Here is a 17,516-nt window from a genome sequence, read left to right on the forward strand (position 1 = left end):
GAGGGTTTGGCAGTTGTATTTGGAGTCAGGAAATTCCTCCTATACCTTTATGGATTTTAATTTGTAATAATAATGGGCCACAAACCCCTACTAGGTCTGCTTAAAGAGAACAAGGCAGTGCCACCCAATGTTTCAGGCCAAATACTAAGCTCTAATACTAAGTGTGTATAATTACAGGTTGGAACACCATCCGGGAGACCAAATAGCAAATGTAGATGCATTGAGCCACCTCCCACAGACAGATGTACCACCTTATTATTTTAAATTTTCTGGAAATACATCCAGTCACAGCTGACAGCATCAGACTATAGACACAGAAAAATCGGGTCCTGGCAAAACTGAAGCAACTGGTGATGTTGGGGGAAACAAAGGGCCATCGCAACCAGAATTGAAACTTTTTTGGACCCAGAGAGACCAGATCACAGTAGAAGTCGGCATATTGTTACGGGAAGCAAGAGTGATTGTCCTGAGCAAAGGTTGCCATCAGATATTGGCCGAAATCTATCAGGATCATCAATGGGTTTCCAAGATGAAGATGTTGGTGAGAAGTTCAGGCGTTTAGCACCCTTGCCTTCAATGCTCAGGCCTTTAAGTGCAGGAGTTGAGATGTCATGTTGAGGTTGTACAGGATGTTGGTGAGGCCTCTTCTGGAGCACTGTGTGCAGTTCTGGTTGCCCTGTTGTAGGAATGATATTATTAAACTGGAGAGGGTTCAGAAAAGATTTACTACAGTGTTGCCAGGAATGGAGGGTTTGAGGTATAAAAATAAGCTAAATCAACTGGGACATTTTTCACTGATTTATAGAGGTTTTCAAATCATGAGGAGCATAGTTAAAGTGACTAGTAAAGGTCTTTTCTCTAGGGTGGGTAAATTCAAAACTAGGGATATAACCGAATAGCACATGAATAGGAAAGGTTTGGTGGTATATGGACCAAACACAGGTGGGTGGGACCAGTTGGACTGAAGGGTCTGTTACCATGCTGTATGACTAAGTTATGTCTGGTGGCCAAGATTGTATTCAGGCATTGCTATGTTGGTAGGGCAGTGCTCAGAGTGCTAACAAGGACAAAAATATAGCCAGCAGCTCCCCTAACATGGCTGGGTAAACCCTGGACTTGGTTACATGTCAACAGTGCAGATTGTTTCACGGGCTCAATGTTCTTAGTCATTGTGGGCGCCCACTCAAAGTGGCTGAATGTGCATATAGTTCATTCATCAAACTCAGGGACAGCGATAGAAAATTCTGTGCTCTTTTGTAGTGCAAGGACTCCCAAAATGTTGGTCACAGATAATGGGCCAGCATTTACCAGGAGGGGATTTGAGTATTTCCTAAAGTTGAATGGTATTCAGCATATAAGGACAGCTCCACAACATGGATCATCCAATAGTCTGGCAGAAAGTGCAGTCCAAACTTTGAAGGCAGGCTTAAAAAACACAGCCTACAGTTTCACTAGATACCAAACTGTCCTGGTTCCTATTTGGTTACAGGAGCAGGCTTCATGCAACCAACAGAGTGGTTAATGGGGAGAAGAGTCTGAACAAGGTTAAATCTGAGTTTCCCACACCTTGAGGAATGGGCGGGATGAAATAGCGTCAGGAACGCCAATCCCAGACACAAGACTCCGTTAAGCGAGGGAGACGGTTTACTTCAGGGGGATGAAGTTTGGTTTAGGAACCACAGGAATGTCACAGTCGATGCAAGCTCAGGCCCATGTTGTACAAAGTTCGGATAGGTGTTCTGGTCCTGAACAACCATGTGGACCATATAAAAGCTGCAACTCACAAATGGTGCAGGAGCAAAATGTGCCTGGCTCCTCAACAGCCTTTCTGACTGTTCCAGTACCCGTGGGTTCTCCCTTCCCATTAAGGGTTGAAGGTACCTCGCAATCTGAGATGGACACGTCAGGTACCGCTGCCTTGACACTTTTGCCACCTGAGAATCGGAGTGAATTTCTTCCGAGATGCTGCGGGCACTAGATGCAGTCAGGTTTGTTACCTACCACCCGTATGAGGCAGAGTTAGAAGGAATGTGACCCAGTGCTAAAATGGCCCAGGAGGAGCTACTCAAAACAGAAGTGGCCTGTGTGGTAGGACTCAGATCGGGAGAGATGTAGTGATTGTATTGAGATCAGCCAAGTGGATCTCATAACATGAGTTCCCTGATTGGGGCTGTTAATCTGGTCCAATCAGGGAGTCCTGGCTGACAGATATAAACAGAACTGTCAGACATTCAGTTCACTCAGAGCTGTCTCTGAGGGAGCTGGATTGTGTGAAGGGCTCTCTACATGTAAATAAAGGGGGACTTGGTGACTGAATACTGTCCTCTGTGGAGCTATTTCAGTGCCCTGATCGATCCTTTTCCGATCTAAATTGGATAACCTCAAACATGCTTACATTCAAATCCATCTGCTACAGTTTTTGCCCATTCACTTAGTTTATCAATATCTTTTTGTAATTTAATGATGTCTCCAGTGCTGTTTAACTTTGGATGTATGACTTCCTTTGTCATTATCCAAGCTAATAAATAATGTCAATAATTGAGGCTCCAACACAGATCCTTGTGGGACATCACTGCTCACATCCTGCCAATTTGAGTACCTACCTATTTATCCCTCTGCTCCTTTCGCTCACTAAACCACATCCCAGCTGTATCAGTAACTGGCCCTCAGTTCATGGGCTATTGCTTCAATTAAAAGCCTGTCATGTAGGACTTTATGCGGACTTTCAGAAGGCATTTAATAAACAACATCCACAGCCATTCCCCTGTTCACTACCTTAGTCACCTCTTTAGCTGGCATATTGTGTGTAGTTCTGGTCACTACATTACAAGAAGGATGCAATCGCATTGGAGAAAGTGCAAAGACAATTTTCTGGAATGTTGCCAGTGCTGGAGAATTGTCGCTATGAGGAGAGATTGGAGAAGTTGGTGTTCTTTTCCTTGGAACAGAGAAGGCTGAAGCGTAACATGATTGAGGTATACAAAACTGTGAGGGGTAGAGATAGCGTAGACAGGAGAAACCTGTTTCCCTTGGCAGAGAGTTCAAAAACCAGGGCTCACAGATTGAAGCAAAGTGGCAGAAAGGTTCGAAAGGATGTGAGGAATTTTTGTTTTGCACAGAGGGTGGTGCGTGTCTGAAATTTGCTACCTGAGTTGGTGGTGGATGCAGAAACCCTACACTCTTCTGAAACTTACTGAGATCTACACCTGAAGTGCTGTAACTTGCATGGCTATGGGCACTGTGCATGGAGATGGGATTAGAAAGGGCATCTGGGTGTCTTTGAATCAACACGGATAAGATAGGCTGAATGGCTGCTACCTGTGCTGTATCATTGCTGTGGTTCTAAAACATTGAGGTTTGTCAGGCATGACCTGCCTGTTGTGAATCCATGCTGGTTCTCCCTGATTAACTGAAAATTCTCAAGCTGTTCAGTTACCCCATCCTTGATTATGGACTCCAACAAATTCTCTCCAACTATGTCAGGCTAACTGGTCTGTAATTCCCTCACTTTCCTTTTTTGCCCTTCTTAAAAAGTGAAGTGATGTACAATTTTCCAAACCAGAATCTCAGGAACTCTGAAAGTTTACATCAATTTCCCTGCTTCTTTTAACACGCTTTGGATTGAAACCTGGGATTTTTCACTCTTTAATTCCACTAATTTCCTCATTACTGATATTTTACTGACATTAATTTTATTACATCCCTGTCCACAAACTATCATCCCCAGAACTTCCTTCAAACTATTCATCTCCTCCGTTGTAAATATTACTTGGTTCAGATCACACTTTGATTCCTGTGGAAAGTTCGGTACTCCTTACTGTGAAAAGAATGAAGAGAACACAAGGAAATGGAAAAACATAAAAAATTAAGAATGATACTGCAACCAGAGAGCTGGTTGCTGCCTGGAAAGATTGAATAGGCTGGGGGCATGTTTCTGAGAACAGAGAATTGTGGGAGATTTGATGCGTAGGTTAGACAAGGTAGATTTGGAGAGAATGTGTATTTAACAAGATATTGCAGTTACAATTAACTTCAGTTTGGGAGAAACTTCTGTGCTGTTAGAATGTGAAACTGATCACCACAGGATGTGGTTGAAGCAAACTGGTCCACCTAAAAAGAGACAGGGTAAATGGTGAGGAAAAAGGAATAGAAAGAGTTGTTGGGGTGGTACTAGAAAGGGAGAAGATGAGAGTGTTATTCATAGCCCAGCATTCGTTTGTTTGTTCCCAGTCACCTGTTTCTGTGCTATATCAATTTTCATCTTTCACACGAATGTATATACAAGCATGGATCAGGTGTAAGCCATTTGGTCCCTCAAGCTTACTCTACCATTCAGTAAGATCATGGCTGCTTTGCTACCACTACTTGTTTGACACTACTTTGGCTCATTAAGAAACTATCCACTGCTTCCTCAAAAATATTCCAGGCTCCGCTTTCACCATCTTCTCCGGAAGAGAGTTCCAAAGACACTAGACTCTGAAAACCAAGGTCACCTAATTTCTAAAAGCGAAAAGAACTGCAGATGCTGTAAATCAAGAATAAAAACAAAGTTTCTGGAAAAGCTCGGCAGGTCTAACAGCATCTGTGGAGGAGAAAACAGAGTTAACGTTTCGGGACCAGTGACCCTTCCTCAGAACAAGTCCACACTGACTGTCAAGAGTATCACTGCCCCCCTGCCCCCGACCCATCCCCGGACACTATGGGCAATTTAGCATGGCCAATCCACCCAGCCTGCACATCTTTGGGAGGAAACCAGAGCACCCAGAGGAAACCCACACAGACACGGGGGAGATGTGCAAACTCCACACAGACAGTTGCCCGAGGATGGAATTGAACCTGGGTCCCTGGCGCTGTGAGGCAGCAGTGCTCACCACTGAGCCTGTGTTCCGAATTTCTGCAGTGCATCTTGTAGATAGTATACACTGTTGCTACAGACCATCAGTGGTGGATGCTTGTGGATGTAGTGCTGATCGAGCGGCTGCTTTGTCCCGGATGGTGTCAAGCTTCTTGAGTGTCGTTGGGGCTGCACCCATCCAGGGAAGTGGGGAGTATTCCATTCGCACTCCTGAATGTGCCTTGTAGATGATGAACACATTTAGAGAGTCAGAAAGTGACTTACTTGCTGCAGGGTTCCTATGAGCCTCTGACCTACTCTTGCAGCCAGAAATAAATTCAATATGGAAATAAGAGAAATTTCTGAGCACTAGAATGTGGAACAGACTATGACAGGAAATGGTCAAAACCAACAGATGCTTCCAGAATTAGATGAGGCGATGATGGGTGAGAAAAAGGGAGAGAAAGAGTTGAAGAAGTCATTGAGTCATACAGCATGGAAACAGACCCTTTGGTCCAATCAGTCTACACTGACCACAAACCCAAACTAAACTAGTCCCATCTGCCTTCACTTGGCCCATATCCCTCCAAACCTTTCCTATTCATGTACTTACCCAAATGTCTTTGAAATATTATAACAGATCTGTCTTTTTTATGGTTAGCCCCAGGATGTTGATTATGAGGTAATCAGTGCTAATAATGCCATTGAACGTCATGGGGCAGTGGTTAGACTCCCTCTCCTTGGAACTGATCAGTGCCTGGCCTTTGTGTCGTGCAGGCATCACTTATTAAAATAATTTGAGGTGTGCAGTAGTATAGAGATTGCCTAACCCAGGGCCTTAGGTTAACAACCTGGAGCTAACTTCAAATAGTATCAGAGATAATGGGAACTGCAGATGCTGGAGAATTCCAAGATAACTTCAAATCCCCCCATTGCAGCTGAACCCTGCATTGTTCTAAAACCCTGTGTGTTCACCTTGTGGCTTTTACTGAACGGCCAGACTGAAGGGAGCATGCTATCCATTCCTATTCCTTTCTCACATTATGTGTTTGCTATCTGTCTTGCAGTTTTCTAATTTATTCCCCAATCTTATTGCTGTGTATTTGTTCACACCGACCTGTGCAGACTGTTGGAATTTGATCTGGCTAGTTCCCCTTCCCTTTGGTACCATCTCTAAACTTGTGCCACCAATAATAGATTATTCCTCGATGTTAGGAGTGGCAGATGTATCTGGCTGATATTCTCTGGGTTTAAGAAGAATTTGTATTGACCTCATTGAGATATGCAAGAGTTTGAACTGGTTTGATAGCGGGTTATGATTAGCTTGACATTGTTAAATGCAAGAGAAGCTTCATCTGGTTTCTGTTTTGTTCTGTGGTGTGTGGGTCTGTGCTTGGCAATGGGAATGCGTTCTGGTATGGTCAAGTGAAAGGTGAGGCATGCTGAGGATGTAAGATTGAGGGCACAGGCCACTGTTCTGCTGCTGACATTGAGTCTCTGACTGTGAAGTATGGGCAATGAGAAGAAGTGGCCCATAAGTAGAGCATTTCTGATCATATTCTCAAACAGATTCTATGCAAGTTCAGATAGGAAGAGCTTGCACTTCCTCTCTACCTTACGTGGCCTCAGAACTCTGAAAAAATAGATGTGACTGTGGCTGCTTTTTGAAAAGTGGTCACTTTCTTGATGCTGGAAAGGCAGTGCTCACATTGCATACAGCACAGTCTCACAAACAGAATTGTGATAATGACAATAAATTTTCAGTAATTTTAAAGTTTTCTGCCATAACTTCACAATTTCAGACTGGTCACATTGCTGGAGGAGGCTATCCACAGTTCTCTCTGTGGTTACTCTCTGAAATGCAACTCACCCACTGCTGACACTTGGCACCATCTCCCCTTAGCCCCGTGTATTTTATTCTCTTTGCATAATAATGCATTTCGTCTTGAAATCCTGAACTGAACCTGCCTCCCCCACACTCTCAGACAGTACATCCCAGACCCTAACCCCTCGAGTGATCCTGCCTCCCCCACACCCTTAGACAGTACATTCCAGACCCTAACCCCTCGAGTGAACCTGTCTCCCCCACACACTCAGTCAGTATATTTCCAGACCCTAACCCCTCGGTGAACCTGCCTCCCCCACCACACTCTCAGACAGTACATCTCAGACCCTAACCCCTCGGTAAATCTGCCCCCCGCCACACTCTCAGATAGTAGATTCTGGACCCTGACCCCTCGAGTGACCCTGTCTCCCCCACACACTCAGTCAGTATATTTCCAGACCCTAACCTCTCGGTAAATCTGCCCCCCACCACACTCTCAGACAGTACGTTCTAGACCCTAACCCCTCGGTGAATCTGCCTCCCCCACACTTCCAGACTGTATATTCCACCATTCTCGAATCTGTTTTCATCACTGTGGTTCCTTAGCTGTGAAACCATTCTTTTAAACCACTTCTGCACTCTCTGTCATACTTGTCCACCCTTCCTGAAGTGTACACAGTACTCCAAGTAAGGCCGAACTGGTGTTTTATATCGGCTTATCATAACCTTGTTTAGTTACTCTATTCCATTATTAATGTGGCCTCGATACTGTGTGCTTTGCTCGCTGTTCTTCACCCATGCTGTTACCTTTAATGACTCATGCATTTGTACACCCTTTTGTTGTGCTCCACCCTATTTAGAGTTGCACCTGTTTTTTTAATATTCTCTCTCTGTGTGCATGCTGCAAACATATCACCTCACACTTCTCTGCCTTGAACTTTTTTTCACCACTGATTTCACTAAACCACATGTCCATCGCCAGCATTTTCCTTTTGAAATTCCAAGTTTAATGTTTTGTTTTTTGGTAGAATAGATATTGATCCAGTTGTAAAATGTCCTAATTTCTCCACAAATAAATCCACCTGACAGGAGAGACTAGACATTGGGTAAGAACCCAGAAGTCTGAACTATCCAAAGGTCAGCACTCCTTCAAGTGTCCTTTCGACAGGGTGGCTTTGCCTCACACTATCCTCTTCAACCTTTCACAATTCACTGCTGATGTCTCTGGAATGGAGTTGGAACTAGGTGTTGGGACTGACAACGGTCAGTGATATCCTCCAAGTCATAGGCTCACATACTGAGTTGCAAAGAATAATGAATCCTTGTTGGATTTCAGCTGATTTTCCAGTATAGAAGCTGTTCAGCAACTTTCATTATGGAGTGATTCGTTGAATTTGCCTGTGACAATCCTTCATTTTAGGAAACTACTCTTTCTGTTGCTTAGCAACCTACTTTGGCATTTTCAGTCCTTTTCTTTCAATCTTTATATAAACCCTAAGCAGAGTGCTATGTGGAACATGGTACTGCATGAACTTGTGGTTAGCCTTGAGCTCAGGGATACTGGTTTAGTTGTGACAAGTTTGTAATGACCCTGCTGTCGGCACTTCTCGCGTGACATGTTTACTAAGGAATCAGCTCATGTAGTTTTACATAAGTACAACATAAACAACTAATTTCTCTCACTGAGGAAAAGCAATACTTCCTGCTGGTGCCTGATTCATTGTGGCTCATTGCACAACTTTATTTTTTTACTGATTTCCAAAGAATTGTTTTATATCCTCTAGTGCAGTTGTGACCCACTATTTTGGGCTATCAATCCTGTATCATTGTGAAGTCACTACAGTGGGCAGAATTATGCACTGACTGCCAATACTGAATGTCTGTGGGAGCAAGTACCTTCATGGCGATTGTCTTCCTTATGAACATGCACAGTCTTGATTTTGTTTTCATGCTTACATGCTCATTTGTAATCATAAGATTTAGGAGTAGACCATTCAGCATCTCATTCTGTTCCATCAATCATAGCTGATTGTTGGCTTCAACTCCATTTTCTCTCTGTTCTCCAAAGCACTCAATTATAGACTCGTACAGCATGGAAACAGCCCCTTCAGTCTAATTTATCCACACCAACCAGCTTTCCCAAACTAAACTATTCGCATTTGTCAGCATTTGGCCTATATCCTTCTAAACCTTTTCTATTCATGTACCTGTCCAAATGTTGAAACTGTTTCAGATTGGCTTCAGAGGTTGGCGCAACATTGAGGGCTGAAGGACCTGTACTGCGCTATTATGTTCTATGTTCTATGCTATGTACCTGAATCAACAACTTCCTCTGGCAGTTCATTCCATACCCGAAACATGTGGATAAAGTTACTGCTCAGGTGCCTTTGAAATCTTTCTTCTGTCGCCTTAAAATTATGCCCTCGGGTTTTGAACTCTCACCATCTCCGTGAAAAGACCTTGTTATTCACCTTATCTATGCTCCTAATGATTTTAAAAACCTCAGTAAGGTCACCCCTCAATGCCCTATACTCCAGTATCTGAAGTAGTTTTAATGATGGCGTGTCCATACCCTCTTTTTTTCTTAATTCGTTCATGGTATTTAGACATCTCTGGCTGGGCCAGGATTTATTGCCCTTGAGAAGGTGATGGTGAGCTGCCTTCTTCAATTGCTGCAGTACACGTGCTGTAGGTCAATGCATGCCCTTAGGGAGGGAATCCCAGAATTTTGACCCTGTGACAGTGAAGGAACAGGTCAGGATGATAACTGGCTTGGAGGGGAACTTGTGCGGGCTAGTGTTGCCACGCACCTGCTGCCTTGTACTTCCAGCTGGAAATGGTTGTGTTTGGAAGGTGCTGTCTCAAGATCTTTGCATTTCTGCAGTGTATCTTGTTGCTATTACACGTCGCAGCCGAGGGTCAGTGGTTGAGAGGTTGGATGTGCTGCTAATAGAGCAGGCAGTTTTGTCCTGGATGGTGTCAAGCTTCTTGAGTGTTGTTGGGGCTGCACTTGTCCAGGCAAATGGGGAGTATTCCATCACACTCCTGACTTGCTTCACCAGGCAATCGCAGGCCCCAAGATGACATTCCACATTAAGCAGAGGTTCACCTGCACATCTGCCAATGTGGTGTACTGCATCCACTGTACCCGTTGCGGCTCCCTCTACATTGGGGAAACCAAGTGGAGGCTTGGAGACCGCTTTGCAGAACACCTCCGCTCAGTTCGCAACAAACAACTGCACCTCCCAGTCGCAAACCATTTCCACTCCCCCTCCCATTCTTTAGATGACATGTCCATCATGGGCCTCCTGCAGTGCCACAATGATGCCACCCGAAGGTTGCAGGAACAGCAACTCATATTCCGCCTGGGAACCCTGCAGCCTAATGTATCAATGTGGACTTCACCAGCTTCAAAATCTCCCCTTCCCCTACTGCATCCCTAAACCAGCCTAGTTCGTCCCCTCCCCCCACTACACCACACAACCAGCCCAGCTCTTCCCCCCCACCCACTGCATCCCAAAACCAGTCCAACCTGTCTCTGCCTCCCTAACCGGTTCTTCCTCTCACCCATCCCTTCCTCCCACACCAAGCCGCACCCCCAGCTACCTACTAACCTCATCCCACCTCCTTGACCTGTCCGTCTTCCCTGGACTGACCTATCCACTCCCTACCTCCCCACCTATACTCTCTCCACCTATCTTCTTTACTCTCCATCTTCGGTCCGCCTCCCCCTCTCTCCCTATTTATTCCAGCTCCCTCTCCCCATCCCCCTCTCTGATGAAGGGTCTAGGCCCGAAACGTCAGCTTTTGTGCTCCTGAGATGCTGCTTGGCCTGCTGTGTTCATCCAGCCTCACATTTTATTATCTTGGAATTCTCCAGCATGTGCAGTTCCCATTATCTCTGCTTCACCAGGCAGTTGCCTTGTTTTTAGGTGTGCCTGGTGCTGCTGCTGGCATGCTTTCCTGCACTCTCCATTGAACCAGGGTTGATCCCCTGGTTTGATGGTAATAGTTGAGTGGGGGATGTGCCGGGTCATGAGGTTATAGATTGTGCTGGAGTACAGTCCTGCTGCTGTTGATGGCCCGCAGCCCCTCATGGATGCCCAGTCTTGAGTTGGTAAATCTGTGTGAAGTCTGTCCCATTGAGCACGATGATAGTGTCACACAACACGATGGAGGTTATTCTCAATGTGAAGGTGGGACTTTGTCTCCACAAGGACTGAGTGATGGTCATTCTTACCGATACTGTCATGGACAGATACAACTGCAGCTGGCAGATTGGTGAGGATAAGGTCAGGTATGTTTTTCCCTCTTGTTGGTTCCCTCACTACCTGCCGCAGACCCAGTCTAGCAGCGATGTCCTTTAGGACCCGACCAGCCCAATCAGTAGTACTGTTGCCGAGCCAGTCTTGGTGGTGGACATTGAAATCCCCCACCCAGAGTACGTTTTGTGCCCGTGCCATCCTCAGGGCATCTGTGTCGAGAATTCAAACGATTACAACTCTCTGAGATTAATGACGTTTTTCCTCATCTTGGCCTTTAAATGGTCAACTCCTTATCCTCAGATTGTGACTTAATTGGAGGGATGTCAATGAGACAAGGAAGGATCTGGGTGGGAAATATTGGAGTCAAAGGTTTATGGGATAAACCAGCTGAACAGTGGGCTGAGATAATGGGAACTGCAGATGCTGGAGAATTCCAAGATAATAAAATGTGAGGCTGGATGAACACAGCAGGCCAAGCAGCATTTCAGGAGCACACCCTTGAAAGAAAGATTTTTTGGGCTCAGTTTAGGTATATTTATTCTAATGGGAAAGTTAAGATATACAAAACCAGAGCTTCTTGAATGACACTGTGGAACACGGTGGCTTCGTGGTTAGCGCTGCTGCCTCACAGCGCCGGGATTTTGGTTCAGTTCCACCCTCGGGCAACTGTCTGTGTGGAGTTTGCACATTCTCCCCATGTCTGCTCCTCCAGGTGCTCTGGTTTCCTCCCACACTTCAGAGATGTGCTGGCATGGTGGATTGGCCATGCTGAATTGCCCATAGCGTTGAGGGATGTGAAGATTAGGTGCATTGGCCATGGGAAATAATCCTTAGTGACTAATGATGTGCAGGCTGGGTGGATTGGCCATGGGTTATGCAGGGTAATGGGGATAGGGTGGGAGGTGTGTCTGGATGAGATGCTCTTTGCTCAGCGCTGATCCGATGCTGATCCATGCTGTTGGGATTCTATGGAAGAAATGCTGATAAAGAAGAAGACTATGCTCATGACAGATGTCCAGTTGGAAATAAAGTTGAGAACTAGACTGATTGTAGAATGTTCAGATGGGAAGGTAAGAAGAGAAATCAGAGAAACGGAAGGAGTATATTTGGAGCGAAAGGCCAATGCTGAGGTATTTCGTATGATAAGATTTTACAATTAATGAGGTAGTATTGCATAGCCTGTCTGTACTTAAAGTGGCCAAGTGTCCGAGGCATTAGGAGCAGATCAGATGCCAACCATGATCATAAGAAAAGTGAGAATAGAAATTGCAGAGACACTGGGCATAATCTTCCAGTCTTCCTTGGATTTGAACTTGTGCCAGATGCCTGAAGATTACAGATCATTCCACCCCCTTGTTCAAAATAGGCTGGAAGGATAGACCAAGCAACTATAAACCAGTCAGTTAACCCTCATTGGCTGAAAAACTTGTAACAATAATTTGGAGCAAAGTTAATAGTTACATGGACAAATCTGGGTTAAGTAAAGAGAACCAGCATGGATGTCTTCAGGGAAGATTATGTTTCATTAACTTGCTGGGGTTTTTTTTTGAACCAGTAGCAGAATGTATTGCTAACGGTAATGCTGTTGTCAATGACTGTAGAGCTGGAAAAACACAGCAGGTCAGACAGCTCCTCCAATGCTGTCTGACCTTCTGTGCTTTTCCAGCTCCATATTTGTTGACTCTAGCTTCCAGCACCTGCAGTCCTTACTATCTCCAGGATAATGTTTTTGATTTAGTGTACATTGGCTCCCAAAGGGCTTCGGTACAGTGCCACCCAAAAAGTTCAAGTCTATGGAATAAAAGGAGCAATGCCAACATGGATCAAAAATGAGCTGAATGACGGGCAGCAGAGTAATGGATAACGGATGTGTTTCAGATAAGATTTCGAGTCACAAAGTAATACAGCATGGAAATAGGCCCTTCGGCCCAAACTGGTCCATGCTGACCATGGTACCCACTCAGCTAGTTCCAATTGCCTGTATTTGGTCCGTATCCGTCTAAACTCTTCCAATCCATGTACCTATTGAAATGTTCTTAAATGTCACTGTTATACCTGCCTCAACCACTTTCTCTGGCAGGGATAATGGGAACTGCAGATGCTGGAGAATCCAAGATAATAAAATGTGAAGCTGGATGAACACAGCAGGCCAAGAGCATCTCAGGAGCACAAAAGCTGATGTTTCGGGCCTAGACCCTTCATCAGAGAGGGGGATGGGGAGAGGGTTCTGGAATAAATAGGGAGAGAGGGGGAGGCGGACCAAAGATGGAGAGAAAAGAAGATAGGTGGAGAGAGTATAGGTGGGGAGGTAGGGAGGGGATAGGTCAGTCCAGGGAAGATGGACAGGTCAAGGAGGTGGGATGAGGTTAGTAGGTAGGAGATGGAGGTGCGGCTTGGGGTGGGAGGAAGGGATGGGTGAGAGGAAGAACAGGTTAGGGAGGCAGAGACAGGTTGGACTGGTTTTGGAATGCAGTGGGTGGAGGGGAAGAGCTGGGCTGGTATTTACTTTCCCTGGCAGCCCATTCCATATATGCACCACTGCCTGTGTGAAGAAGTTATTCCTCAGGTCCTTCTTAAATCTTGCCCCTCTCACCTTAAACCTATGCCTCTAGTTTTCAATTCCCCATCGCTGAGAAAAAGACTATATGCATTCATCCTATCTATCCCACTCATGATTTTATGCACCTTGATAAGGTCACCCTTCATTCTCCTACCTTCCAAGGAATAAAGTCCTATCCTGGACAACCACTCTCTACAACTCAGGCCTACTAGTTCTGGCAACATTCTCGTAAATTTTCTTTGCACACTTCACAGTTTAACTATGTCTTTCCTATAACAGGGTGACCAAAACTGTACACAATACTCCAAGTGTGGCCTCAACAACAATATATATCTGTGATAAAACATCTCAATTCCTATACTCAGTACCTCGACAGATGAAAGCCAGCATGCTAAATGACTTCTTCACCATCCTATCCGCGTTTGACACCGCTTTCAACAAACTATGTACTTGTGTTCCTTGGTCCCTCTGTTCCACAACACTCCTCAGGACCTTACCATTTACTGTTTAAATCTTACCTTTGTATGACTTTCCAAAGTGCAACATCTCACACTTATCTGTATTGGATTGTATTTGCCAATCCTCAGCCCACTTCCCCAACTGATCAAGATCCCCCTGTAATTTTTGATAACCTTCTTTGCTGTTAGTGGGTAGTACCTCCTAATGTTGCAAACTTATTAATCATGCCTTGGAAATTCATATCCAGATCATTTATGTAAATAACAAAAAACAAAGGTCCCATCACTGACCCCTGTGGCACACCACTAGTCACAGGCCTCCAGTCCAAGAAACAACCTTCAACCATCACCCTCTGCTTCCTACTATTGAATTCAATTAGATCGCTCTCCCAGGTTCCCATGCAACCTAACCTTCATGACTAGCCTGCCATGTGGGACCTTATCAAAGGCCTTACTGAAGTCCTTACAGACAACATCCACTGCCCTATCCTCATCCATCCTCTTGGTTACCTCTTTGAAAAACTCTAAAAGATTGGTCAGACATGACTTCCCACGCACAAATCCTTGCTGACTATCCCTAACCAGACCTTTTTGTGGAGTTCCTCAAGGGTTAACATTAGGACTTTTGTTTTTCCTCTTGCATTAATGATGTGCACTTGGCGTACACTGCACAATTCATGAGTGGTATGAAACTTCATTAAACAGTAAGCTGAGGACGGTGTAGAACGTCAAAAGGACATTGCCAGGTTGGTGGAGTGGACAGGTTGGTGGCAGATGGATCTCAATGTGGAGAAATATGAGGTGAGACACTTTGCTACAAAGAACAAGGAGAGACAGTGTAAAATCAAGGTACTACTCTGAAAGGGGAGCGGGTGCAGGAACAAGAGAAGCTGGTGTGTGTACAGAAATTATTAAAGGAGACAGGACAGTTAGAGAGGGCAGTTAATGAAATAGACAGTGTCCCTAGCTTCATTATTAGGGACATGGAGTGCAGGAATAAGGAGCTGATATTGAACCAATGAGACAGTTCTGTGAAAGGGTGGCCAGATCCAAAACATTAACTCTGGTTTTCTCCTTCACAGATGCTGCCAGACCTGCTAAGCTTTTCCAGCAACTTTGTTTTTATGGCAATAAGACACTGCTTCGACCTAAAATAGAGTATAATGCACAGTTCTGGGCACTGAACAATAGGAAGGATGTGAATGCATTGGAGAGAGTGCAGAAGAAGATTATGAGAATGATTCCAGGGATGAGGAACATCAATGATGAAGATAGGTGGAGAAGTTGGGATTGTTTTCCTGTGTTCTGGTTAAGGTATTTAAAGTCATGAGAAGGCTGGACTGATTAATTGAAATGACTGAATATTAAAGAGCACAGTTAAAAAGTGACCAATGAAGGAGCCATAGTGAGATAAGGAAAATCTTCTTACACAGCAAGTAGTGAGGATCTGGAATGTGCTGTCAGTGTGTGATGAAAACAGGTTCAAACAAGGATTTCAAGAGGAAATTTAGGATTATTTGCAAAAGAACAACAGGCAAGGAAGGGTGACGAAGTGGTCGAATGGCACAAACACCATCAGCTTCTGGTCCGTAACGATTCAGTGGTTCTGAGCTACAGAGTCTTTGCAGTCTGCAGCAGCTGAGCAAATTCTATAATAATCATATTAAAACTACAAATAGAATGAATTGCTTGTTCACTCCTCTCTCTCAATGTGCTACAGTGGGCTGTTTATTAAACAGTGCTCTAACATGATGCTTACCATTTGTGTGAAGGAGTCGTTTTCATTTGTGTGTACCTGCTGCCCAGATCTCTTCCACAGAGCTTGATAAACGTCAGCACTCTTTCAGAAGGTGCAAGTGAGGCACTGGCCCAGGCCTTAGTAAAGGATAGAGCTGCTATCCTGGCTGGACACAGCAATTTAGCTGACTGTTGTTCAGAATCAGCTCGAGTGACTGATCCCCCATCAGGACACAAAGAAACAAAGAAACCTACAGCACAGGAACAGGCCCTTCGGCCCTCCAAGCCTGTGCCGATCAAGATCCTCTGTCTAACCTGCCATCTATTTTCTAACCGTCTGTGTCCATTTGCTCCCTGCCCATCCATGTACCTGTCCAAATATATCTTAAAAGACGCTAACATGTCTGCGTCTACCACCTCCGCTGGCAATGCGTTCCAGGCACCCTCCACCCTCTGCGTAAAGAACTTTCCACGCATATCTCCCTTAAACTTTCCTCCTCTCACTTTGAACTCTTGACCCCTAGTAATTGAGTCCCCCCCTCTGGGAAAAAGCTTTTTGCTATCCACGTGGAATTAGTTGTGTGCCTTATCAGAGTCCCTACTGATAGCCAGGGATGCAGTCTGCAGGCTGAGCGGGTGATGAACTCTGGTCTGTTGCACTAGTCAGCAGATGGAACATAAATGAGAGCAAAGTGGCCTTTCGTCGTATCAGGCCTGCTCATTTGAAAGATCATGTCTGATTGCATCAGGTTTTTGACCCCATGTTCTTGTCTGCTCCTCAAAACCCTGGACTCCCTTCTCCACCAAATATCTAACACAGCCTTGAACATACTCCGTGACCTACCCTCTATTTGATAAAGTGCAACATAAAAGGTTATTACGCAAGATAAGAGCTCCTGGTATTGGGGATAACATATTAGCACAGATTGAGGATTGGTTAACACACAGAAGACACATGTGCTCCTTCCCTCAACAATGTGATCTGCAGCTGCTAATTGCTCTCAATCCTTCTCCTCACCTTAAACTGATTTACTGTTCAGTGGGACAGTGGGCACAGTTTTGTGGTGATTGGCAGAATAACCAAGGCGGAGATTTGTGAGTTTAGTGGGTGGGCCAAAGGGCCTGAAACTTTGCTGGAGGTTGGATGACTATGCTGTAATGTCACAGTTAAATTGATGATCTGTTTTCTCCCCCCTCCCTCTTTTCCAGGACGGTTATTCTGAGTGAGGGGCCTTGTAAACGTTTCTGATTAAACCATGAGTGTAATCGCCTACCTGAAGACTCAGTTCCTCATTCATCTTTTACTTGGATTTGTGTTCGTCGTCAGTGGCATCTGCATCAACTTCATCCAACTTTGCACTCTCCCCATCTGGCCCATCAACAAACAACTGTATCGACATCTCAACTGTCGACTTGCTTACTCACTGTGGAGCCGTGAGTATTGCTCACAGCTGAGCCTGACTGTGCAGGGCACACCTTTCAGTTTATTGTAAATGGGAGAGGCTGCTTGTTAACCAGGGTGTAAAGCCAGCCCACACTGTTACTAGAGTTTACTCAATTCTTGCCTCAACACCAATAACCATATAGGACACTGCGTAACCGGGCTGCTATCCAAAAAGGAAAACTGGCCCTGAGCATTCATGGGTAGCAATTGTTTGATCGGGATAGAGGGAGCCTTACTTCCAGTTGTGAAGAGCAGAGAGATCTTTTACTCTGTATCTAACCCGATGCTATCCTTATCCTGGCAGTGTTTGATGGGGACAGTGTAGAGGGAGCTTTATTCTGTGGGGTACCCTGTGCTCTCCTGTACTGGCAGTGTTAATGGGGACAGTGCAGA

The 17,516-nt window shown here is 45.0% G+C and overlaps 1 protein-coding gene across 4 annotated transcripts in view; it reads left to right on the top strand.

The window, feature by feature from the left end:
- LOC125456928 (1-acyl-sn-glycerol-3-phosphate acyltransferase gamma-like) overlaps positions 1 to 17,516 on the top strand; it is a 65,940-nt gene that overhangs the window by 25,564 nt on the left and 22,860 nt on the right. For 3 of the 4 annotated variants that reach the window (XM_048540522.2, XM_048540523.2, XM_048540524.2), the window contains exon 2: positions 16,889 to 17,113. In XM_048540522.2, coding sequence (XP_048396479.1) covers positions 16,936 to 17,113 — 178 coding nt within the window. In that variant the 5' untranslated portion in view covers positions 16,889 to 16,935. Of the gene's footprint in view, positions 1 to 14,628; positions 14,744 to 16,888; positions 17,114 to 17,516 lie in introns of those variants that run through there. The other variant, XM_048540525.2, reaches the window with a different exon arrangement.

Source organism: Stegostoma tigrinum, chromosome 12, assembly GCF_030684315.1.
Source record: "Stegostoma tigrinum isolate sSteTig4 chromosome 12, sSteTig4.hap1, whole genome shotgun sequence".
Classification (NCBI taxonomy): domain Eukaryota; kingdom Metazoa; phylum Chordata; class Chondrichthyes; order Orectolobiformes; family Stegostomatidae; genus Stegostoma; species Stegostoma tigrinum.